Raw genomic sequence first — 26,478 nt, 5'->3', positions numbered from 1 at the left:
CTAGGAATTTCAAGTTTCCCACGACTCTCAAACACATTTTTGAAATGAGGACTGGCTTTAAAAAATAAGCTGTTGGGAAATAAAGAAAGAAAGAAAGATCAGTTCGTGTTTAGGTCTCCGATATGTAAACAGACATGTACTTACATAGTTGATGGTATGTAGCTTGTGACATCAGACCACAGGCATCAGTGGTCCAGCAACCGGAAATGGAAAAAAAACACAACCGCTGACGACTTGACTCCACCTCATGATGCCATTTAGCAACAGATGAGCAGCGATACATGTTCATTTTGGGCAGCCAGAGACAAGCATTGCAATCGCCAGTGTGCCCCGGAGGACCACTCCAGACTGTGTAATGGTTGACGGGGTCGCGGTGCTTCCCGTCCTTCTCGCACCGTAGTCTGGCCAGCGTTTTAGCGGCTTCCTGATCCTCCCCAAACCCGCGTGTGTGCTCTCGCTGGCGGTGACTTTTCTGTGGTGGCTCGCTATGGATGTGCTATGGATGATACCGCTATTGCTGATCCCGCTCCTGTTGTGGACCAGCAGCACGTTTGTTTTTTATTTCAAAAAGTGCTTTTACGTCGCCTACATGATGGGTTTGGCGCTGTTCGCCATTCCTCTGTGTATACTGAAGAGCGGAGGCAGAGACATTGAAAACATGAGGTGAGTTTGTTTGCATAATAAATGTCGCTCGCAGCGCCGCCTGACAGCTAGCCAGCGTTAGCATGCTAGCTGACTAGCAGCAGCCGTAGTTTACATTAAACATTAATATTTCGCCTGCTAGCAGCGTTCCCCGTGTTATTGTAGCGAATTGTTATGCTAACACGACTGCACTTTAACGTCATTAAGCCACTCGTCTGTACCAATTTGTCTGACATTTAAAATGAAAACAAAACATAAATAAATTTTTCATGCGTTTTTAATCACACTTATGCTAACATTAGCCCTCCTGACACCTTGGCAGAAGGAGCGTAAGAACGTTAGCTGGCAGCAAAAATGCTAACATTAATGTGTTTAGCAAGACAAGTCAGGGCTAGTGCCAGTGTGGGTGAAACAATACCAGTCTCACATATCAGTAATTACATCTCAGTAAGAATGTCAGCTAACTTATCTGCCCTCCAGTCAAATGTCTGGCATAAGCCAAGTTAGACAGGGTGAGCACACTGAACCTCTCAAGGCTGTCTTTGTTTTTGCCAAGTTCTGGCATCAAAGATGCCCTTTTAAATGGTCATTAGTACAAATTACACCAGCTAAGCGAATTTAACAGTTTTTGATAATATAAGTGATGACAGTGTGTTCATTTAAGGTACAGCTGTGCACTCTGGATATACTTAATCCAGCACCACAGCCCTACAATAAACCTCTATAATACACTTTAAATGTTGGGGTTTTTTTTGTAGGGTTGCAATAAAATACTAGTTTCGAGGTATACCATATGAAAATTGATGGTTATCATAACTTGTACAAAAGCACGACTTCTTACCAGGGGTCGACAGATTATTGGCCTGGTCGATTATTGGGGCAAACATTTGTCGTTTTGCAGATCATCTATATCTGCATTTCATTTTAATGATCGCTTATAAAAGTTAGTAACTTAAAAAGTGCAAAGAAAGTGTCACCATGGTAGAAATTTTTACTTTGTAAAACTCAGGGAGCTATTTTTATTTTTTTATTTAAAATTTCACTTTTTTTTTTTTTTTTGTAAAGTTGCTGGGAACCTGCTGTATATCATGTTGAAAGTTAAACATTTGCTAAAGTCATGTAAACAGATTTTTGTGTTGGGAGTTTCATATTCTGAATTCTTCATTGATTTTTATTTTGTATTGCATATGGATATCGGTTACAAATATTGGTTATCAGTCTCATTAACTACTCATAAATGGTATCCGTATTGGCCCTGAAAAAACAATATCAGTTGACCCCTACTTTTTACACATGCTTTTATTAAAAAAACACATTTTATACTTTCAGTTATGGTAATAAAGCATCTATAGTAATAAACAAAACCCTTTCGTTAAGAGTCATTATAACAGATAATAATAATAATAATTATAATAATAATAATTCTGTAATATTATAAATAGGCTTGCAACAATATTAGATTTTCACGGTATGACAACTGTCTCAGAAAATGTCTCGGTTTTACTGTTGTACAGAACTATTATTTTTTTTACTTACGAAGACCTTTAAAGGAAAAGTCTCCAACTTAAAAAGAATTGAAATAAAGGTGAGATGCTCCATCCAGTTGATTTTGTTTTCCAGTACTGTAGATGAGCAAATGTAGAAGGTATGATAACCATCAATGTTCATTCAATGGTATGGCTTGAAACCAGTATACCGCTGCAACTGTAAAACCGTGATATCTTCTAAGATGGTTCTTTCACCATGAAAATCTCATACAGTTGCAACCTTAGTTGAAAGTGTTTGAATGAGATGTTCATTCAAATCTTGAGGCTCAACTTAGCAGCACTAGTGGTAGTGTACAGGATGCTCTAGTAAAAGGTGCCTCTCACATTAGAGCTGAATATTAGAAACAATGTTAAATTTAATGCAGTCCAATGCAGCTGCACTAACAACAACTACAACTCTCCAATGTTTAGCAACGTACTGTATAGGGGTTGGAATCACCACAGGCGCGATGACACAATATTATCACGCTACATAAGTCACGATACTATATTATTGTGAATTTAAATGTGTTGCAATACTCAAAGTATTTAAATATTTTGTATTTTAGATATTTATTTCAACTGCAGATTATGTCCCTAAATGAAAACAGTGTCAAAATTTGTGTTTTCTAATAAGAGAAGTCTTCAGTCTGTTAAACTCATTTCAATCATTTTTATTGCTGCAAATTGTATCAAGGGGACTGAAAAACAATCACTATAGGTATAAATCTAGTAGGCCACCAAAAGTTTGATTTTTATTTTTGATATTAATAAGTTATATGATAAATAAAATCGATAATTGGCGTGCCTGTAATGATATGCTATTGCCACACAAAAATATTATGTGCTGTGTCAATTTATTTCCCCCATTCCTAATACTGTAGGTTACCATAGGATATTGGCTCTGTTAGGAATGACCCCTCGACCTTATCTCTGGAGGAAATATGTTACTTTATACTCGACACACACACTGACCGGGTTAACTGATACCTGTACGGATTGAAATGTAGTATGGTTTCAGTGTCAGTGTCCACTTTGTAGCAGGGGGAGTTTTGTTGTTGTGGTTAAGCCTAGATGCCGAGGATGGATGGCCAGACACAAGTGACTGCATTCGAGTAATTACCTTGAAGAGAAAGATGCCAGATGGCAAGTTTCCTCCTGATTAGAGCTGGGTTACTGAATAGCTATGAGGCCCATCCTCAATGCAACCTCACTCGGCCTTGATCTGCTGACAGCAGTCCTGTTAGTTACAACAGTAAACCTTACTGCATCACTGCTCTAGGAATAACTGTTTCGCAGTCGCGTTCGCCGTGGCGATGGTGTCATGTTGCACCAGTGTGCCATTCTGTCAGCTCAAAGGTTATCTAGACCTGTTGACTGTGACAAAGCGATGGAATCGGGGTCAGACCTCGAGCCGAGAGTGAACAGAGGTTTTTTTTGGATGCACATTTTACACAGTAGCCAGCGCTGGCAGAAAGAGCGATGTGATTCATCAAGGACAGAGATGTCTGTCACAGGCATGTGCTGTCAGAGGGGTACACAAAGGCCTGAATTCTGGGGATGACGACTTGCTTTGCAGCTGACTTGGATAACTTGAATGTAGCACAGTAAACTATAGTGGGCCAGAACAGGCCTCTGCATGTACAGTCAATGAAAAGCATTCATAGAACTCTGCGAGCTTGCATTTCCTGAAACACTCTCTCGCTGGTTTTCAATTGATTGCCAGTGTTTGTGCATAGTCTAAAGACGCACTATTTTACCTGCCATATACTAGTGTTTCCCACAGATTCGTTTACTTACTTAAAGTGCACTTGGGACAGCAGAACTTCAAGCTAGTTAAAAGTGAAACTTAAAAAACCATTCTGCTGGGTCTAAAACTTTGCTTTCCATATAAAACATCTGCAAACAGCTCCCCTCATTCATTGATGTGATCTGATCAGACGTGAAGAGATCTACAAATTAATTATGCCTGGAACAGGGCAACCTCACCAAACTGCTGCGGCATGCACGCTTGTGGTGTTCACACTGGTAGCACTCCTACTGTGATGCTGCTGCAGGGCTGCCCGCTGCTGTATTTCCACAACTAAAAGCACATACTCATTTATGAAGTCGTGCAAGCCCCTGCATTTTCAATAACATGCTCCTGCAAGTATTTCACCATAAAATGCCTTGTGTCAACAACTGATGGAATTCTGTCAACAGAGAAGTTGTCAGAGAGCTTTTATTTTGAAACAGAAACAGGGACAGGTTAAATAAAACAGATATATTAGTATTCTCCTCATGTAGTGTTTCCACAGATAGAGAACATGAAACTGCAGTAAAGGGTGGTATAATGTCAATATAATTATCAAAACACCATTTTCACTGTCTATTTTGGCTGCCAACCACACGTCATACAAAAAAATCAAAGCTGAGATGTGTCAAAAAAAAAACAGGACACGCTGCTCACGCATGAGGTGTGTTCCACCGCATGCGTCACTTGTGGCGTTATCCAGCCCATGAGTGACAAACTGCTGCAGAAGACAAAAAAAGAAGTATTGGAAACGCAGCCTGCTGTGCTGCGTTCACAGACCTGCAAAAATGTCAGATTTTAGAGTGAGATTACAGAATAGGATTATATGATAATGATTAAAACAAAAAAAGAACTTGACCCCCTCCTTGTTGTCAGCTACCGCCACATATACACTGTCATTCTGTGGGAAACCCTGTACAGTATGTGAACTTTTGGCTATGTCTCCAACATAAGTAATGAGGTGGGATCTCATGACAGCAGATAAAGGACACAGGCTTAGTTTGCTCACTCACAATTGCTGGAGCTCAGGTTCCACACTGTGTAATGCCTTTTAACATCAGTGGGAGACTACCAGTGTTTGACTAAGCAGTAATGTTGTCACCCGGGATGTTGAGTGACTGACCTTTAAAGCCTACATAGGTTAAACCACCAATTTTCGTGTCCCTGCCTCTCTGAATGAACTTATCCTCTGCTGTGCCATTGTCACCATGTCCCTGTCCCGAACAACCCTCTGACCTTTAGCACATGATTAGCTTTGGCACAGGTATCTTTCTTGGTACAATAGGTTTTTTGAGGATAACAGGCAACCTTTTAATCTGTGTGCAACCAGGTTGTTTTGAATCCAGGCTGGTAACAAATCAATATCCATGTCATTATGCCCGTGAACCTATTTAGAGAATGATAAATGTAATGAACCAGAGGAAAAGCTTAGTGGATTGGTCATAAAAAGAAACCAACCAAGGCCATTTCATTCCCCTTGAACAATCTTACAATTGCTGCAACACTGGCTGAGTCATTGCATAACCAGTGGCTTTTGCACTTGACTGAGCGTCTTATCACTGTACCGCTGTGTTGAAAGATAACCTAAAGACTGTATTGTGGTTTAAAGGTTATTCCACTATAGTACACCAATTAAACACAGACTTTATGTGCAAAGCAAACGTTGCCTCAAGTGAGAGATGATTGCTTTAGGTAGAGTCATAAGGTATTGACTGCAAGTGATGAATTCAGGAGCTTCCCTTTGTCTTTGATTGATTTCATATTGTACACTTTACCTTTTGATATAGTGATTAAAATCATTTTGATTTGAGAGCCATAAATGGGAGTTACAGCAAATTTCTATGATTGTGAGCCCAACTTACAAATAGTGAAAAAACTAAAGCTTGCAAAGAGTTGGCAGAATAATCTTAAAGTCCCCCTCCACTCAAAAATGTGTTTTTGTTTAAGTCCCCTAAAATGCCTGAGCTTGACTATACTTCTCTGTATCAATGCAGAGTTTTTCACTTGGTGCTAACTTTCAGTTTTTTGTTTTGATTTTGTATGTTTTTTTTTTCACCTGTGTGTCCTTGTGCATCTGTTGGTGTCCCCTCATTGAATTTAGAGCTTTTTGTGGGTCCATGAATTCTGCGCAGGCGCGGCTTTTCATTAGTTCATTTTTCCCCTCAGCAGCAATTTTTGAGTCACAGGCTGTTAATGGATTAGTTGATCGAATTTGAGCTGATCAGATTGATGGATGACAGGAGCAGCTGCTGTAGAGACAAAAGCTTAGCAAGTGCAGTGAACTGTTGATGATCTCTTTCACTGTTCCTGGTATTCTGCTGCTCCGTCTGTGCCCAGAGTACGGTCTGCACTGCAAAAATGCAACGCAATTAATAACCAACATGTAGCCTATTCCAACAGCGCTCCTAGGGAATGGTCCAGCTTCAAAAATAGAAAATGCTGTCCGATGTTTTAATCGTGGTGGGTGACACAAATAAATGAATGTGTGAGAAACCACGTATGGCTGAATCTCTCCAAACAGTAATGCACAGCATATAATATAAAAGCTAATTAGAAAATCAGATAAAGGGAAGTGACCTTTCAATATGCCAATCCTTAAAAAAAATAACATGGATTTTAATTTTTTTGTTTTGATTATCATTCTTAACAGATTTGACAACATTTTACTTCCCTGTTTAAATGCTTAGATATGGAGTATGAAGTTGGGACTCCCGTCAACACAGCTTCAGCTATTTGGTCAATTGGGCATTGTAAGCCAAAAAAAATCAAAATAATGAATTAATTACTATATTTGAAGAGAAAAATTGAAGAATGAATTGAAAAATGAAGGCATTAGTAGGCTATTTTTTTTTAACCCAGCTCAAGGTGTCTTTTGTAAACTCCTATCAAATCTTAAAACTTATTTTAAGGATCAACTTTGACCTGATCATGATGTATCATGATGGACAATGGTGGTGCATACCCTTTACTTTTAGCGATGATAGCTCTCAGTACTAGAACATCAGTGAAATTACAGTTTGAATATAGCTTCTCGTATTTTCAATAACATTATAAAAACTGTACCGCTGCTATATGCAGATCGAGTCATTAATAGTCAATCAGAGCATCCCTAAATCCCTACGATTTCACCTTCGTGGCATATTGTTTCGTCAACAGCAAACCAAGATTAAGATGTTCTAAGTTTTTTTAATGTGTCAGATAAAACTGCAAAACCCTGCTCCCTCATTCACTGCTAACAGCAGTTCAGCTGACATTCCATAGGAGAGTTTATGTGCAGTAAATGCTTTCTTTGGTCTTTTTTTATAATCAGCTCTGGCATCAGGGTGTAATAAAAGTTATTATAAAGCACTAAGTGGCTTTGCTGTTTTAAATCCCATAGTTACTGGGAACATAACCGAAGAGAATTACCCCAGCAAAAGCCTTGATCATATAATTTCCTTTCATTTGGGACAGAAAATTGGAAATGATGATAGGAAATGTTTGATTACTTTACACATTGCAGTTCAACACTGTCAATAAAAATGAAACTCATTATTTCTAACAATTGGTTTCGGGGGTAGCAACATGCATACTGTGCTAAACTGAACATTTTAATTTTTTTCCCTCAGTAGGTTTACAGTTTATAATCCCGTGGCTGTTTAGGTATTCATCTCATGCTCTAACATAAAAGCCTAAATTACAAGGAGGTTAGAAGACATTTTTAAAACGAGGACGTATTCAGAAAACAAAAGGAGGGAGAAATTTGACAGGGGATATGACTCACTGATGAGGAAGGGACATGGGGTATTTTTTGAAGATGATGAGACAGAAGGTGGGGAGTGACTGTGCTGTTTTCTCTGAGAGGGAAGGTCATTCAAGTTGGTGGTGTAACAGAAGCCAGTTTTGGTGTGTGGCACAGGGAAAATAGCTTGTTTGTTATCCAAAATTTGTGGTCCAGTTTTGCATAGGAAAATTCTTGCCGCTAAAAAGAAGGTACACATTTTGACCATGAGAAGTGACTGAATGACCATGACATAACAAAATAGTATAGCTATGATAGTGGGTTGTGAAAATTTTCTAAAATAATCTTGTTTTTTGTATTATTTGATAATGGATAGACTTGACTCAAAGTTTATTTGCATCTCTAATGAATATTTTTCATTTTTTAAACACTGTGCTTGTATATGAGAGAGAACAGACACATGGACAAACAAGGATGTTGTACCCATAAAATCAACTCAAACAGCTGTCAAAATTAAACAAAAAATTTCACTCACAATCTTGGAGATCTCTATTTCAGTGTCTTTGGTGGCACTCATGGCAATAGGTGGTAACTGCAGTTAATGTGTTGGCAGACTACCTACATTGTGATACGCAGTCCCATTTGGAGCACTGTTTCCGGATTTAGAAATCTTGAAAAGTTTGTATGTGGATGAGGTTGATCCAATCTAATGTGGCTTTGAAAAGTGGAACAAAAGTGAAATGAATTAGCTGATCCTGGATAGCAAAACATGGGATTTCCAAATCTGGATCATTCTGTTCCAGATTCATTTGTTGAACACTGGACCCAGGCTGCAGAGGCGCCTGAAAAGACACGTTTTATGTCGGGATCATTGCAATCCTTAGAGCAATCCACATCTGAACTGCGACTTTTGAGCATTCCTGTAATCACATAATGCCCGTATAAGACAGTCACAGTCATGGAATCAGTAATTAACTGCTGCTTAAGGATAATAAGAGGCTTCATGGTATGGGTGCTGTATTCTGCTGTGAAGCGATTATCCTTGCAGTTGGCTTGAAGTCTGCAGGATCTGTCTCCCAGCTTCGCTGTAGCTGCTTTAAGTTCACAGGTTTCTGGAAGTTCTAGTCAAGTGGGTGGTTAAGCCTTTATGGGCTGCACTCAGCTTTTGCATGTTGTTCTCAGTAACTCCAGCTGATCTGCAAATTTTGCGAATTGTTTTTCAGTCTATGTTTGTTGCTGAGGCCAATGTCCTCTTTTGCCGATTCTATAGCCGACTTACTCCTCAAACTGCAGCCTTTTTTTCCCAAGAGGAAACGGAGGTTATTTCAGATTGAATGATGATCAAATAAAGGCTCAGAGCACTTAATAGCTGATTGAAGTGTGGAGTTGGCCTGGACATAAAATGCCAAGGCTCTCCTTTCAGCCTTTCACACAACAACACCAAAGTTCAGCTAACTTTGAAATTGGCAGCCGTACTGTGTGTGTTTGAGGTGAGAAAGTGTTCTTATTGAGGATGAGGCATAGTGGCCAACGAGAAAATATCATGGAAGTAAAAGCGTGATCGGGTTGTAAAGTGAGTCTCACCTTGGAGCTGTTTGTTTACAATCACATTAAAGCTTTTCAGGGGCAGAGGTCACGTAGAATATTTCTTAACAGAGTTCTTATGTTACCTCCTTTCTCTCTCCAGAGGTCAAGTTTTTAAGCTCAAATTCCAAATGATAAACTCTGACCAGAAAAGGTATAAACAGGAAACATGATTGTGAGAAATGTGTTTATATGGTTATCAAGTATTAGGAATATTTAATCTGAACACAGTTCTTGAAGCTTCATTAAGTAACTTGATACTGACAATAAATTAGTGGTTGTAATCTGAAAGTGTCTCCCATTCTGCCAAAATCACAGAATTAGCACCCAAGTCACCTAAAGATGAATATTTATAACACATTAGCCAAAACAACTTTAAAGGGTTAGGTCACCCAAAAATGAAAATTCAGTCATTATCTACTCACCCTCATGTCGAAGGAAAGTTGGGTGAAGTCTTATAGTCCTCAAAACACTGCCAGAATTTCACGGGGAAAAGGCATTGCACTCGTCACCCAAACAATTGAAGCAAATGGGGACCAGGATTCAAACATAAAAAAAACCACAATGTTTCCATATTGCTCATCTAGTTTCCTGAAGCCCTGAGGTGCCGAGTTGTTTTGAAAAACATCACTGTTACCATGTTTTTAGCCTTGATGTAGCCTGTAGATCCTAGTGTGGGAGCTGCGATCACGTATGCGCGCTTAAGCAAGAACAGCGAGAGCTTGTGGTATCGGCAAGCCAGTGTTTTCTAGGTGAGCTAGAAATAGGTGCACACTTTCTCCTGCACAGTGGTGTGGTTGGCAAGTGTAGTTCAGTAGAAGAAATTAGTTCCTACATGACCCAGCTCACAACAAGGTCTGAGGATTATCTTGAGTATCAGGATCATGATTTCTGAAAAGAGACATTGCTGTTGAGTTTTTCAAATATATTTTTGGTGCTTTGAGCACCGCAAACCGAGTTCCATCTAGTTAAGTTATACTGGAGAGAAGGCAGACATCTCTACAGCCGATGTCTCCAACACTCACACTAAAACAATCTAGATTAATAAATACTATTGTAGGTTAGAGGGAAAATATTTATTTTTGATTTTGGGTCAACCGACCCTTTAATAACTTTAGAATTTAAACTATGGGTTGAATGACACAAGAAATTTATAGACATTTATTTTTTCCTGGCTTTTTTTTTTTTTTAGACATAACAATTAATAACTTAATCGAAAAGATAATCTGCAGATTAATACATAATGAAAATGATTGTTAGTTTCAGCCCTAATGTCTTTAATAATGTTAGAATATCTTTATTTCAGGTACTGGAAAGTAAAGTGTTAGAATTGGATTGTGAACATGTCTATTTTACCAAACATAAGAAAGGATCTCAGGGACTTCAGTATGTTTGGATTTAAACAGATAAAAACTGTGTACAGATGTATGAATCAGGGACATTGGGTATGAATGGGATCGACGTACACAAAAGCGATCATTAGCTCCACCATACTATGTGTGTTATGTATATGTAGTGCCTCTTTTTTGTAGATGTTTTTTACTTTTTCAATTTTATTTTATTGCATTTATGGTTTAGTCTTGCGGTAGTATGGTCTATAGGCTTGCTTCTTGATTACTGATTACTGTAGATTGTCACCCACTTTGAGGAGTGTAGTTCCAGACAAACCAAAGTTCCAAAGTTTTTATTATATCTGGTAAATTCTCACGTGAAAACATGAAATCACACTGGGAGGTCATACCTTTTGGGTTTATGTTTTTGTTTTTTCAGTGTAAAAGGCAGACTCGCAGATGGGATGTTCTTTCTCAAAGCTTATTAGAGCGTTGTTCTTACTGCAGGCAATTATTTAACCAGCCAATAAACAAACAAGGTTAATGGGAATGTTGTACATGGTTAATTTACCTGATGTGTTTCTAAGACATTAACGATCTGATTTAGGTCAAGTTTCAAATATTTCAGCTGGCATTACAACGTACTGTAATACCATTGTATCAAACAGGCTTCATACATCCTGCTGTTACTGCCAACCTTTCGCAGTAGGGTTCTGGTTAATAATATGTAGCCTGCTGCACTTGCATGACAGTGAACAGTAACCTTTACTTATTCAGAACTGTAATTAACCTTTGCTTTCTCTCTCAGGATCATCCGCGTCTTGGTTCGTCATGTAAAGTACTTCCTGGGTCTTCGATTTGATGTGAGCGGTTGGGAGCACCTGCAGACAGAGGGACCCTATGTCATCATCTCCAACCACCAGAGCTCCCTGGATGTTTTGGGTGGGTGCTGCACTACCTTTATGTATGAAAACATTGATGTCACTCTGAAAGTGAAAAACGAAGAGAAAAATTTAATCTATAACACTTACAAACCAGATGGACATTGGAACTTGTTATATTAAATATTTTCCAGCACAAATAACTAATCCTCATCATGGTTTAAAAGTGAGAAACAATATGGAGAGGTCTGGAAATGCAGCCAGTCTTGGCTATATTTATGCCTCAGAGCCAGTGATAGCTGTGGCCGGAAGCATTATGTTTTCAGGTTGTCTGTCCCAGTCTTCCATGAACGCAATATCTTAAGAACATCTTAAGGGAATTTCTTCAAATCTGGCACAAATGTCCATTTGGATTCAAGGATAAACTAATTTAATTTTGGCGATCATAGGTAAAAGGTCAAAGTCACTGAGATGTCATCTGTCTCATTCTTGTGAACTGGATATTGCAAGAATGCCTTAAGAGATGTTTTCCAAATTTGGCATAAACGTTCATTTGGAATCAAGGATGAACTGATTAGATTTTGGTGGAAAAGGACAAAAGTCAAGGTCACCATGACCTTGCATCCGTCACACTCTTGTGAAAGTTATATGTCAAGAATACCTTGAGAGAATTACTTAAGATTTGGCACAACCTTCACTTTGATTCCTGGATTAATTGATTATTATCTGGTGGTCAAAGGTCACTGTGACCTTGTCCATCACATTCTTGTAAATGCGATATCTTATGAGCAGAAAACCTGAAAGGACTTTCTCCAAATTTGGCACAAACATCTACCTGGATTCAAGGACGAATTAATTAGACTTTGGTGGTCAAAGGTCACTTTTACCTTGCGTCTGTCTCACTTTGTGAAGGTAAATATCTCAAGAATGCTTGAAGGACCTTAATCAGATTTTACACACACAGGTCCACTTGGACTCAAGAAATTACTAGAATTTGTGGTACTAGTACTTAGAATTTGGTGGTGGAAGTTTCAAGGGTCATGGTGACCTCACAAAACAGGATTCTGGCCTTATTTCAGGAGTTTCTACAGTAATTATGACAAAATTTCACACAAATCCCTAATAGGATGTAATGTTGAAGTGATGACACTTTATATCCAAAAGGTCAAAGTTCATTCTAGTTCCGTACTGACTGAAATATTTCGGTGGTCAATGGAAAGAATGATGCAACATGGTTGTGCAAATAGCAGCTTTTCATCAGCTCAGTTTCTGTTAGTTTCGTCTTCAGAGACCCAAATAAGATCAGATACACCAGTGAAGAAATGTTGTACGTTCAGCAGATCCCCTTAAACAATTTGACACCAGATTTGACACACTCTGGGAGTTTTACTTGATGTTTAAGCTGAAGGAGCAGCAGTCCTCTGCAGTAGATGCAGCAGTCACAGATAAAAGAAGTGCACCGTCGCGCTGGGTTTTTGGAATCCGCTCTCGACAAGCTGCTGCTGCTCAGTGGAACTAACAAGGATTTTCCCCTCTCTGCTGCCCCGTGCATCATGAAAACGTCCAGGTGAATCTTTCCACCCATGAACTGAAGAAACCGTGCCTGCTTTGAGTGCACTGCCTGCTGACCTGGATGAGCTGACTGACAAAGTGACACAGGAAACCATCCACTCACACTGTAGACAATTAAAAGCTGGCTGATGACCTGAATGTATTTTGCTGTAGGGCTGATGGGCCCAGTTAACACTCCTGACCCGCTCCAACTCTGACTCCATCCTCATGAAGTCAGTCGGCTAATTCAGAAAAGCAGTTTACATGTGACAGTGATATGTGTTTACATTTGCTTTTTCAGAATAAAGTCACACAAGTTAACACCTTCAGGTTTCTAGACTCTACTAACACTGAGTCCATCATTAGAGGAAGACCCAGCAGGATTTATTTCCTGTGCCAGCTCAGGAAGTTCAACCTTCTGTCTGTTCTCTGCACACATACAGCGTTGGGCTGTACCGTGTCGTGGCTACGCTTTGGCTCAGTTGAGGCTCAGTTGCAGTTTCAAAGTCCCTTGGATGCATGTCAGAGGTGGAGCATCTGTTCTTCAGCAGCCCAATTGCGAATATAGTTTGTTTAGAGTTGTTTGTCATTTTTGCATTTTCGAAGGTATGGATGCGTGTTTGCAGCTTATTCAGATTTGGTACCAGGTCGACCTTTAGTTGCCTCAAAATGTCTGTGATCACTTATTTAAAAATGCCATCATATCCAATCTCACAACACATCTGATCAACATGTTTTTTAATCATGATCATAACACAAGGATTTTTATTTTCCTCTCAGCAGCTTAGTAATGATTGCTGGTCAACATACTGCTGTATTGATGAACTGCAGTCAAGGCCCTGTTTGCACATACACAAATATTTTTAAAAATGGATATTTTCCCCTCTGTTTTTTAAATAATTCTGTCCACATGACCTACATTTTACCAAATATCTCTGTCCACACTAAGATGCAAAAACACTCCAAACACTCGCTAGTGTTTTTCTTTTGCAGTCTTGTAGCGCTAACTGCATCATGTCCGAGGGAGCCAGTTTCTACCGATAAGCGCATAGCCATAGCATTATGTGATCTATAAAAGTGGGAAAAAAAGAAAGAAAAGTGTTTTGCGAAATATGGTGTTTCAGTTGCCTGAAATAACACCTCATGCGAGCATTCTTTTTTTTTCGATATCAGAAGTGTTTCGTATTAGGCATATTTTATATTCACCATTTCAGTTTGCGCAATTTTAGGGTTAATGGAAACCCACCTTCTGACAGCTGTGACAGAGCTGGATGCAGCGTGGCCACATCCTGTTAACATTGGCCCTTGGTTACAGTCTGCTTTGGACAAGAACAGACTCAAATGAACGATGAGGACTACTGAAGACATGGTTAATGCTACGTTCCCGACCCACCAAGTTTTGATACATGTCCTGATTCAGTGCGGAAAAAGTCAGCTCAGACTGCTCAAACCTGGACCACAACTTGTTTGAACAAATGTTATGACCTCCTCCCTATTCTAGGAAGAACTACATTTCCTGATTGCAGTGTAAGTTAGGCAATAGATCTTTTAAAACTTGGACAAATGTAACATAACACCAGCTTAACTTGCTTCACAGAACCCAGTATGTGATTAAAGCGGGTTTAAACTTACTGAGTATAAAACTGGTTTAGACTGAAGGCACATTATAGAAAGATTTTGATTACTGTTTCTACCTGATCTGTCCTTATTCAGTCAAGTGTGCTGTCCGTGATTTCGCATGCACGGCCATGTCTTTTATCATTGCCACAACATGTTTGGTCCTAAATCTGCGTGTTAAGGACACGTATTTAGCAGATGTGCGGTCTCTCTCCATCACTGCCATGGAGAGAGTGTTTCTCAGCGCCGGTGAGTGATTAGAAGCCGGCTCGAGGCCAGGGTGGTGACAGCAGGGAGAGAAATAGGCATCTAATTAGTGTCGAGAAAACTCAGCACGAGTTTGATTTGGCGTCCAAGTTGCCATGCCAACTGCTACACCCAGCCATTAATAGCAGCTCATCCTCGAGCTGATGTGATCAACCATGAGGAACAAAGATCTCTCAACTCCAGAGCTCGGTTTCGGGCACTCAGTCTGATGTCATTTTGCTTCTGTCTGCTTTTCTCACCCCAGTGTGGACACATGGACTGGCTCTGCTGTTTGCCATCCTTTATTCACACACTGTGATTTCTTGTCGCTGATATTGCATATCATATGCTGCTTTTATCTGCTGCACCAGCTGCTTTTGCACCAAGGTTAATCACACATGTCTGATTTCATAATGTACGCGTTACTCAAGAAGATAAGTTCCATCAATGAAGCGAGATGTCTTTACCAACATCACATGTATTACATCAGCAGACTTTATATCGTTCTTGACGAAATCCAGGTTTTGAAAAGGACACAGAGAGATAAGATAGAAAGGCCAAAGCTCATCCCAAACTGAGCACATGGAAGTTGCATTTGATCATTTGTATTGTCTGTATATGTTTTCGAATTCCATTATCGCATTCCCTTAGAGACACCATAATTCTCAAGTCTCAGTTGTTTACACCATCATGCATTTTTACTAGAACTAATATTCTTCAAAATTGATTGTGGAAAATGCTCCAAATCTAGAAAAAAAAACAACGAATAGATTGTTATGGATGTCAGCCTTTATCTGATGGTAAAGCAAACAAAGTAGTTGGCTATTAGGATAGTTGCTACATGATGACAAATTATCCTATTTCTCTAATGTGTACAAAATTACAGAGTTGCTTCTAATTTATCTTAGTTTAGGTGCTTATTTTTGCTTTAGAAATTAAATACTTATGATTTAAGTTGTTCATTTAATCTCAACATAGTCTCAAATAACACGGATATCCTTTTCATGCTACTCTACTTGGATAAAAGATAAACTAAAGACAATATGAATCCTGTTTGGATGTTCATAGCATTGTTTTTGGCAGTATTTTATAACAGTGCTCCTCGATTTGTATTTATTTTTAAAGAATTTTTTTGAGTAAAATTTTGGTTTATCTTTATATACTAAGCACTTCAATGTCTTCGTTTTACTGTTACTATTCATTTATATGTCGAAATCTACATTTATTCATATATTTCAGGTTTATTTCTTATGCTTAAAGTCACGTGCTGTACTCATTGATGCATGAGTGACAGACATATTCAAAGAACGTGTGAGACTTGTGTCTGTGCCACAAAGTAACACAACTAACATGTTCAGTCACCTGAAGGAAGACCACAACCTGCAGTACGATGAAAGCATGGAAAACCCGTCTTGGTCCAACGTCAACCAAACATCCATAACAGCGATGCTGTACAACCGTCACCGTATCCATCCAGATCTCAAAGACGGACTCACCTAACCAATGCAATAACATTTCATTTGACCAAAGATATGTGTCAACAAACACACTATTTTGGGTACAATTTATATTTTAATTTAAGGATATTCACTGAATTCAGATGAAGAACCTCATTTTATGTCTAAATTTAAAGATTTGTCAATCAGCATGAATGTAAAAGCAGTGCTCTGTTTATTTATTGTGGGTAAAAAGTTTGGGTCAAATTTCATATGCATTATTTTGCTTCTTTAAGATGCACTGTGAATAATTCCCAGTCTTATTTTGATGTAAAACTTTGCTTCTTATCAGGAATGTCACACAACATGGATGTGAAAACAGCGCTCTGTGAAGAGTGCAATAAAAATATCATGACCTCAGTATTGACCAAAATAAATGGTTGTTTTTGGCCATAATCGTGGATTTCTTTAACACATTGTTTCACACATGTTTCAAAATCAGTGAGTGAGCTTCTTATCCTGTGTGTTGCAGGCCTGATGGAGATCCTACCTGACCGCTGCACCATGATCGCCAAGAAGGAGTTGATCTACGCCGGCACAGTGGGTCTCATTTGCTGGCTGGGTGGCATCGTCTTTATCAACCGCAAGAAGACAAGTGACGCCAAGAGTGTGATGGCTGACGCTGCCAAAACCATGTTGGACGACCAGGTAATGCATCTCCTGTCAACAGAGGGTGCTGTTTTATCAGTGATGATTAAAAGAGCTAAGTGTATCTGAGTTTAAAGGGATACTGCACCAATTTTCAACCAGCTTTGTCTCAAAACACTGTGGGTAGTCAATGTATCATTTAAGATTTTATTAAAAATAAAAAGACACAATATAAACAAATGAACCATCTGAAAACAACACAAAACAAAAACAACAACAGCAACATATATATATTAGCACATAAAAATAACATAACAGAGCATATGATCATGTGTTACATGCTAGATATAGTGTCCCCTTGAGAGACATTAGGGACTGTTTGGCAAATTTAAGCGCTTTTCATTCTTAATTTTAAAATAATTTTGGAAGTGTTCTTGCATATGGTATACATTTTGGCAAGATTGTGTATTTTTGTTTAATCTTGGAATTTCCAGCTCAGCTTCTACAGTAAGTCTAAAATACACTAAACAAAACTATTACATTAAGACTGTTAAGTGCAAAAAAATATGCCTTTGACACCAATTTTTGATCCCACAGCCTTCAAAGCATAAAACATGCCTTGTTTTATTTCTGGGTGTCATTCTGGGCTTTTGCCTTGGAATTTGTAATTTTTACAATTTTCCCCCGATGATGTAATTTTTTACCATGTTTTGCATGTGGAGAAAATACATGCTATTTCCAGTAGTTGCACGGTTACAATCAATATTGCTGCCAATCATTGACAGGCTGTGATATATATATATTTTTTTAAATCTACTTTTTTTTTTAAATCTACTATGTAGTGTATTGAAAATAATTCTTTTTTTTGAGTGTTTTTTTTGTCTAAAAACATATTGACATCATGAAAAAAACCTTGCATTTATAGGGTTAAAATTCTAAATATTAGGACTGATGTTGATTAACTCAATGTAAATAGAAAATAATATTAATGTGTAATATTTTTAAAAGCTTGATTTTAAAAGGCACATTTTATGTGTGGAGTGATACGAGTGTGTAATATTAAAGCAGGCCTAATGGTTAAAGTCGTCCTTCCATAACATGTTATAGGCACTTATTTCCACCATTTATGTAATTCAAACATTATTCCAAAACCTGATAAAATGTCCCTTTGCTATCATTTAACCTATTGAAAAAGGCCATCTTTACCATACTGAAGTACCTCTTTAAGTGATGGTTTGTAGTGTTTACACCCATTAAAAACTACTTAATTGTTTTATGTCGTATTAATCTGTCTAGTTACTTGTGGTTTGTCTTTTTTCCCTTTTTGCACTTCATCTGTCACACGGTTGCCATTTTTGACACATAGAGAGATGGGAGATGTCATGGGATTAAATAAATCGCTGTTTTTCCTTTTCCACCCTTGCCCTTTGACCTCCACAGATTCGTCTGTGGGTGTTCCCAGAGGGGACGCGAAACCAGAGAGGAGACCTGCTGCCCTTCAAAAAAGGAGCTTTCCACCTGGCAGTGCAGGCACAAGTCAGTACTTTTTCTCCAATCTCCTTAAAATTCACTTTATTTTTGGGGTGTCTGTGTACTAAGCAGACCAGGTGTGAGCTATCCGTGTCCTATATATACATGTGGATTAAGTCAGCATTTCATCTACTGTAATCCACACCCTCGTCGTGTTCATTCACTTAACCCTGGCTGTGTTCCATGAGACTTCTGCCAACTCTCCTAAAACAGAGGGAGAGGGGTAATGTTGCCAGCTATGTGCTGATTTCAGACGCATGGGGGAGCCAGCAACCTTATATGGCACAAGGCAACATTATGATTTACCCATATCCAATGTACAAACGGAGCAAGGAATGCTTTGAAATGGTCAAAATAGTTTGGTCTGTCAGAGCAATTTCATTTCAATATTTCGGTTTCAGTCCTTTCTGAAATTGTCCTCAGTGGTGCACCATGTAAGTTTTCCCCAAATGATTAGAGGGAGGGCAGACAACACAGAATGGCTCCAGAGTAACTGGCAGCTCAGCTGTGTGCGTTTATGAGCTCTATCTCTTCATGCATGCAGGTGGGAGGTCTCTGCTCTCCAGTCAATGTTTCGTAGCACACACTCGGTGTTCGACAGGTGGAATGAATTAAAAAAAAAACAACACTGTTGAATGAGATCTGGCCAGAAACCGCAACCTGGTATGCCCCAGGCAAAAATGTTGTGGTGTGTTTGTATGTGTGAGACCATTTTTTTTTTTTTTTTACTTGCTGCTAAAGATTAATATCAGTTTAGTTCAGATCAGCACTGAGTCTGAGAGGCTAGAAAAAAAAGTCCATAGGGGCTCTATTGGCTGGACAGCTCAGAGCCTAAATGTTACACAAATAGCGTTTGCATGCTTCTCGATCTGTGTGTATGTTGGCGTGACGCGGCAGACGAACTTCATTCGAGATCTGGCAAACACAGTGTGTGTTTTGGTTTTCCCCCTTGGCTTTGCTTCACACTCGAGACTATTCCTGTGTGCAGAGAGACTATTTCTATCTCTCTGTGTTTGCTTCTGCTGAGTTCCAGCACAGCCTTTTCCATTTGTACGCGGCCGGCCAGATTGAGTGGAAGCAGGACAGCCCCCAGGGGGAGCCACGTTTGGCTCAGCCAGTCCTGTTGAAGGGGCCACTCGGGGCCTCGGGAGAGCGACTCGGCTTCTATTAGTGGAGGAGATGGAGATTGCTAGTGTCGTGCTGATTGTGTGTGTGTGAGAGAGAGGGGGAGAATGTGATGTTGGTTTAGTCAAGCATTTTTGTCTGTTTGTTTTTCATCCTTTGGCTTCTCCATAGCAGAAAGAAAATGGCCAAAAGTAAAGTTTAGGAGTTTGATCATTTAAAATTTGTGAGCTTGACATGAACATTAACGCCCTGTTTACACGTGGTATTAACATGCATCCCGGGTGATTTAATCACAAGTCGACAACTCTGAGTACAGGTGCGAATTAGGTGTGGGCGGTATGTAATATTTCATACCTTTTGATTTTGATTTGATTTATTTCGAACATGTAAAAAAGAAAATAGAGGGATTATTATACAAACAAGCAGAAAGACAAAAAAGTAATATTTGCAGACAATGAAAAACATATAGCAAAAGAAATGATCAAACACGATGACTTGGTTTACATATTTGAAAAGGAGTAAGAAGAAGCACAAAGTTATTTATTCCCATCCCTTCCCCATAAGTCACTGAATTCTAATTAACCAGCTACTTTATTAATTTTACTCTATAATTAACTAAACATATATGCATACACCCATATATCTAAAATTAAATATCTACAATTTTTAATTATAATTTACATACCTTCATACCTTCCTGAAATTCCACTGGGATATACGCTATATGATCACCAATCGTCAGCTCTGGTTTGGTTGAAATAAATCCTTAAATCACAAAATTAGATGTAAAAAACATGTTACGGTCTCTCTCTGCCGTTGGTCATCACCTGTCAGCAGCTGTTTACAGTGCTGTAACTTCTCCCTCCATCACTAGGTGTCACTGTGTCTTTCAGCTCAGCTGCCTGTTCCAACAGTAGAAACTGGAGACTGAGCTCCTGTGGTGCATGCTGTGCACTACATGCAGTGAGTTTCATAGAAAGAGGACCAACTGTATGTATAATGGTATTAAAAAAACATACCTTTACGATTTCCAAATACCCTGATACCGCCTAAGTCCGGTGTGAATTTACCCAATGTGTCCTCAGTGTGTCCTCTTTTTAAATTACATAGACGACATTTGGACGTGGTCTGAGCCACGTATGGTCACGTTCTTTCAGAAATGTGTGCACTAGGGGTGTAACGGTTACCGTGTGTGATTACCATGCTTTGAAGTCAAGGTAAATACTGTCAGACTGTAATGCGTCAACCAAAGTTAGCAGCAACAATCTCCTACAGATGCAGTAATGTTGAACATGCAGCCTGTCCCTTCTTCTTCTGAAAACATCCTAACATGAACCTGAAAGCATGGTGGAAGGTAGTATTGGTGAGAGTAATATTCTTATCCATTTAGACCTGCACTCATGGCCACATGGTGCCAAAGTTGTACATTCAATATGGTTTTCATGTTGTTGTTTTTTTACTTAACTTATTATTTTAATGTTTATGCAAAAAAAAAACTGAAAAAGTGCTGCTGCTTATTATGTTTGTGTTTGATACAACATTTTGTGAAACTAATTCAGTGTGTGTTTCAGTACTTTTTGAACATTTCAACCATTTCACAATAATATCGATAACTATCGATATTTTTGGTCTCAGTAATTGTGATCTGAAAATGTCATACCATTACATCTCTAGTGTGTGCCAATGTCTCCTGAGCAACATTGCAGGGTCGCCTACTCAGCTGATGTCCTTTCTTATCTGACTACTTGCCTGATAAGCAAACTTTGTTGCTGCCATCACACAGCTTAGATGCAGCGCCTAAGAACCGTACCTGAAGCTGCTTTCCTAGTGGCAAAAAGTCAGTTCATCTGCCTAGTTAGCACAAGCTAAGAAAGCAGCAGCTGGTAAATGTTCCCAACAAACCAACACCAGCACAGAAACGACTGGACTGAATAACCTGATGATTCCCACACATTCATTTATTTATAAGTACACTGACAGTAAAACTTAACCATTCATTCTTCTGGGTTACCCAGAAAGATTACTTCTCACATACATCTGCAAAAAGCTCCTCTCATCAAGTGATTTGATCTGAACATCTGTAAGCCCTGCCACTGTGTTTGTGTGTGCAGGCAGACTCTCACCAGCTGTCCCTTGCACGGGGCTTACACTCCCACAGCAGTCTCCTGATATGGTGACTGAAATAATGTACATATTAATTTGCATATAGCGCGTGGAAGTAAGATCTGATCACAAATGGTCACTTAAGACACGTGGAGATGCATGTTAGTGCCAGGTGTGAACAGACAGGCTGTCCGCTTGTGATTGGTTGAGGCATGTTCATACCTGGTGCAAACAGAGGTGGTGATCATTTTTTGGGATAATCTGATCTTCTTGCCTCTCTTGGTTTTCAGGTCCCCATCATACCTGTCGTTTTCTCCTCCTACAGCAACTTCTACCTACGGAAAGAAAAGCAGTTCAACTCGGGTAACTCAGCATGATTGTTTTTAGTTTTTCACATTTTTCAGTTGCGAGCAGTATTTTATATCGGTTTGCAAAAAAAAAAAAAAAAGAAAGCTGTTTGATTTTCCGCAAGACTTCTGACAGTGAAGTTTTGTGCCTCCGCAGGGACCATCAGATTGAAGATCCTTCCAAAGATCGAGACAAAGGGGATGACGTCAGACGACGTTTCATCCCTCGCCGACAAATCCTTCAACCTGATGCGCTCTGCCTTCCTAAGCATCTCTGACTCCGTAACCCAGAGCAACGGGCCGTTGAGGCACTGAACATTTACCATAATTCTCCCGCCACTTTCTCCTCCTTTTTCTCCTGTCTGAGACCCATTCCCTCCCTCAGAACCTCCCCCTCGCTCTCCCCCAGGTTGTCCCATTACCTGGCCAGGAAACAACATGACACCGGTCTCTTGTCATGAAATCTCTTCTTGTCTAGTTGACGCCTGGTCCGGTCTGCCTCTGGCCCGACCATACAGCACAGTCAGTCCCGACCCTCACTGTGTCTGCAGCAGCACGCCGTGAGCGGAGTGACGGACGGCAAGCCGAACAGTATGGATGTGTGTCGTTCTTCATGCATGCCTTTGTGGCTCTGTCCACCTTCATCCTCGCTTTATTCTCTGGCTTCGGAAGCCTGTTTTTTTGTCTTACTTTATCACCATTTTGTACTTTTACTTTTTGGCCTTTTTTTTTCTCCGCCTGCCTTCTGTTTAGCAGATAATCCTCTGCATTTTTACTCCATATATGTCTGGATACTCATCTGTTCCTCTCATAAGGCCTTTATTTTATGCTCTTGCACACACAGATACACACACACACATTCAATGCACCCCATCTCCTTCCTTCCTTTCCTTTTAGCGTGTCCCTCTGCATTCCAGTCTCTCGCCTAAAGACAAAAGGAGCGGGGTCTCTATGAGTGGTGGAGCGTGCGGAGGTGAGAGGTCGACGCCGGTCGACCACAGACTTCTTAAGATCTGTCGCTATGAATTCAACTCTATATCCATATTTGCTCTTCAACTCAATGAACAGTAACTCCATGACATATTTTCATGATGTCAGAAAGCAAGGAATTCAAGATTACAAGATACAGCGTGTAACAATAGCACCCATCTGTACTGAATTACTGGACTTCAGTGGACTGATCAGTTTTCAATGTTGTGCATCGTGGGTGTATCATTGTGCATTCTCTCAGTTTGTCTTTCCAAAAAGTTAGGTAGAGCCTGCGCGCGGCATCGAGCAACAAGTGTCTTCTCGCTGTATTTTTGCTTTTTATTTCTTTCTTCTTTTTCTTTCCTGCTCAGAAAGGAACTCACAAGTGAACCTATTTAAGACGTGTCAAAAAGGCGATTTCATACTGTGCAATGTCCAACTGTTTTTACTGTTCCAAAGTGCAAAGCTACCTGCTGTGCCATGACTGTTTTTTGGGAAGTTTCCAATAGAAGCCCGTTACTATCTCACCACGACCTGCTGAATCAGTCATCTCACTTTACCAATGATATAATTTCCCTTTACAGATGATATAAGGTAGCTCTTGTTGTAGGTATGTGGGTGAATATTATGTGGGAATTTTAAAATGATTTTAGATCTCAAGTGTTTTTCTTCGTACTCTTTTTTTTTTTTGACAGATTTTATTTGTTCTGTTTAACTTGAAGATTCGTTAATTACTAACAAACCTGGCTACATCTCAAGATTTTTTAAAAAAATCAGTGAATAACAGTGTTTTTAGTTGTGATTCGGTTATTGATTAACCTCATAGAAGAATATAAAATTGTTTAAAAAGCTGTGGGAATTTTGGCCTTAAGTTTTGATTGGTTGTCATCGTTGCACCGTGGATTTTTCGGCTAGTTTTGCTCAGTTTCTGTTTTGTAACATGTAGTGACAATGACTTCTAAATGTGTTATAGAACTGACTGAACTGTTTACATCCGGGTCTTAGATTTCACATTACTCACTGCCTTTACACTGTTTTGCAAAATCACTTGTTTCGCCGCTTTTGCCCATCATCTGAGAATGTATTTAAGCATTCAGGATATTTGTGCACTAATTATTGCATTTTATTGTTCTTTTTTTTTTCAAAGTTATTGTATTAACGTGGGATGTTGTCTTGCATACACTTGGCGTCACATCTAGGATATTTATTTGACCATTAAATGTTAAATTTAGACTGACTCGTGCACACAGTCTGTCTGAGGAGCTGATCTTTTGAATGGATTTATTAATACTTTGGTACTAAGCCTGTACGCTGCTGTTCATAGCTGAGTGAAACAGTAGTTTTAGTGATACTGGCTTTGAGTCCATGTGATGGTAATGGTTGTATTTATGTTCACGGCAGGTATTTAACCACGAAAGCAGAGAACTGCCAGGCCTGAAGGAAAAAAATATATTAAAAAAAATCTCATCTTTATCAGGTAATAACATGTAAGGTTTCTCGTTATAACAAAATGTTTTCCCTCATTTTCAGAAGAAATTTTCATGGTTTAACATGATGCTTTTTTGTTTTAACAAGAACATTGTTATAACAAGTTTCTTGTAACATGAAAACATCTTGGAAAAATGTATAAACAAATCTTGTTTTCCTGTTATAACATGTTTTTTTCACATTTTACAATTTGTTTTCATGTTATGGTAAGAAACTTTTCATGTTAAGATAAACTATCATGAAGAAAAAATGTGAACAGTACCTTAGTATCTGGTTGTAACATGAAGTTTCTTGTTATAACAAAATGTTTTTCAAGTTTTTACAAGATGTTTTCATGTTATGTTAGATTAAGAAAAGTTCCAGTTATAACATTTTAAAAAAGTTCAAATAAATTAAAAAATGCTTTAACAGGTAAAGTTTCTTGTTAAAAAAATGAAAACAAATTGTAAAATGTGAAAAATATCCTGTTACAACATAAACGTTTACCTTCATAAGATGAAAATACCTAGTAAAACACGAAAACTTTTTGTTATAATAAGAAACTATCGTAAAAAAAACCATGAAAAACATGTTATAACAACAGACTTTTCTTGTTATTACCTCATACTGATCTTTTTTTTTTCTTTCTTGCGTTGCAGTTCTACGCATCGGTAATTTAACCCCTATTAATATGAATTAATTAAATTCTTTTTTATTTCTTGAATCTATTTATTGTCTTTGTATCTGTAAGGGCAGATTTGACCTTTGCAGCAAAGGGGTTTGAATGCTATAAAGTTCTCTACCAAATTGACTTCTTCCCAAAAAATGAACTATACCATCTAAATTTTGCTAACGGAGTCTTTTATCCATTTATTTCCTGTTGATTTCTGAGTTCTTTTGTAATACAAATGTGTGATTTGTAAGCTTTGTGTCATGAGCTTGAACTGGTGGCGAACAGGCTCTTCAACAAACCCCGCCGGCTGATTTTGGGCAGTTGTTTACGAAGTAAGATACTGTAAGTTAAAATATAGTATTCTGAACCTTAATAAAGCACTTTTCATGCTGAGTTTAGGTGGAACAATAATAAAAAAAGGACTTCCAATTAATTTGTTTTCCTGATTTTCACCAAAGCTATTAAAAGTTAATGGGGGGGGGGGTAGCTTTACACACGGATATGAGAAACAGAACCGACATCCTGCAGAGCCTTGTGTGTGTGTGTGGTCCCTTACTGTATGTGTGTGTAAATATGCACACATGGTATAGATGCCCATTATAGTATCTGGTTAATATTGACGATGTAGTGTTCTTGATTTCACCTATTCTGGGTAAACGTGAATGCCTTGCAAAAGAATAAATAAAAATCGATTCTTTCTTTTTCTTAAGTGGTTGTGCGCTCACATGCCTGCTTTGTTTATATTACAGTCAGTCAGGGTGTCTGCAGGTCCTTGAAAAATCTGAAATTTAGTTTCATACAAAATAAGGCCTTAAAAGTAACAAAACCATCTCAAGATCGAATTTAATTTGCTTTATACTTGCACTTAACTGTTAGCAAAATATAGATTAACCTAACTCACTTTACTCTGCTGGAGTTTGTATATATATATATATATATATATATATATATATATATATATATATTACTTACCTTTATACCTACCTGCAATGTTTGAATAAGAAAATGTTGATTTTTCTGAAAATAAGTCTGAAATTTGGTTAAAAATGATCTTGAAAGGGTCTCAAAAAGCATTCAAATTAAGTGTCTGATGGACACCCCGGTCAGCGGTGGAAAGTAACGAAGTACATTTACTGTAATATTGTACTTAAGTATTTCCATTTTCTCGTACTTAATACCTCCATGAGCAACTTTGTAAGAAATGTTTAACAAATGGCAAGAAATTAGTAGATGTAGAAAATTATTTTCAAAAAACTATGGGAAAAATGTTGTGAAAAAAAATGCAAGGG

General features: G+C 38.6%; 1 protein-coding gene across 1 annotated transcript; it reads left to right on the top strand.

Moving 5' to 3' along the window:
* Nucleotides 1-210: 210 nt before the first annotated feature.
* Nucleotides 211-25,898, top strand: agpat2 (1-acylglycerol-3-phosphate O-acyltransferase 2 (lysophosphatidic acid acyltransferase, beta)). The gene is made up of 6 exons (XM_042509876.2): nt 211-663; nt 11,405-11,538; nt 16,860-17,035; nt 18,416-18,511; nt 22,024-22,096; nt 22,238-25,898. The coding sequence occupies exons 1-6, from the start codon at nt 488-490 to the stop codon at nt 22,393-22,395; spliced, it is 813 nt and encodes a 270-aa protein (XP_042365810.1). The 5' UTR covers nt 211-487; the 3' UTR covers nt 22,396-25,898.
* Nucleotides 25,899-26,478: the final 580 nt, after the last annotated feature.

Source organism: Plectropomus leopardus, chromosome 20 (genome assembly GCF_026936395.1).
Source record: "Plectropomus leopardus strain MGB_pleo_1.0 chromosome 20, ASM2693639v1, whole genome shotgun sequence".
NCBI classification, from domain to species: domain Eukaryota; kingdom Metazoa; phylum Chordata; class Actinopteri; order Perciformes; family Serranidae; genus Plectropomus; species Plectropomus leopardus.
This window is presented reverse-complemented; position numbering and strand designations above follow the sequence as displayed.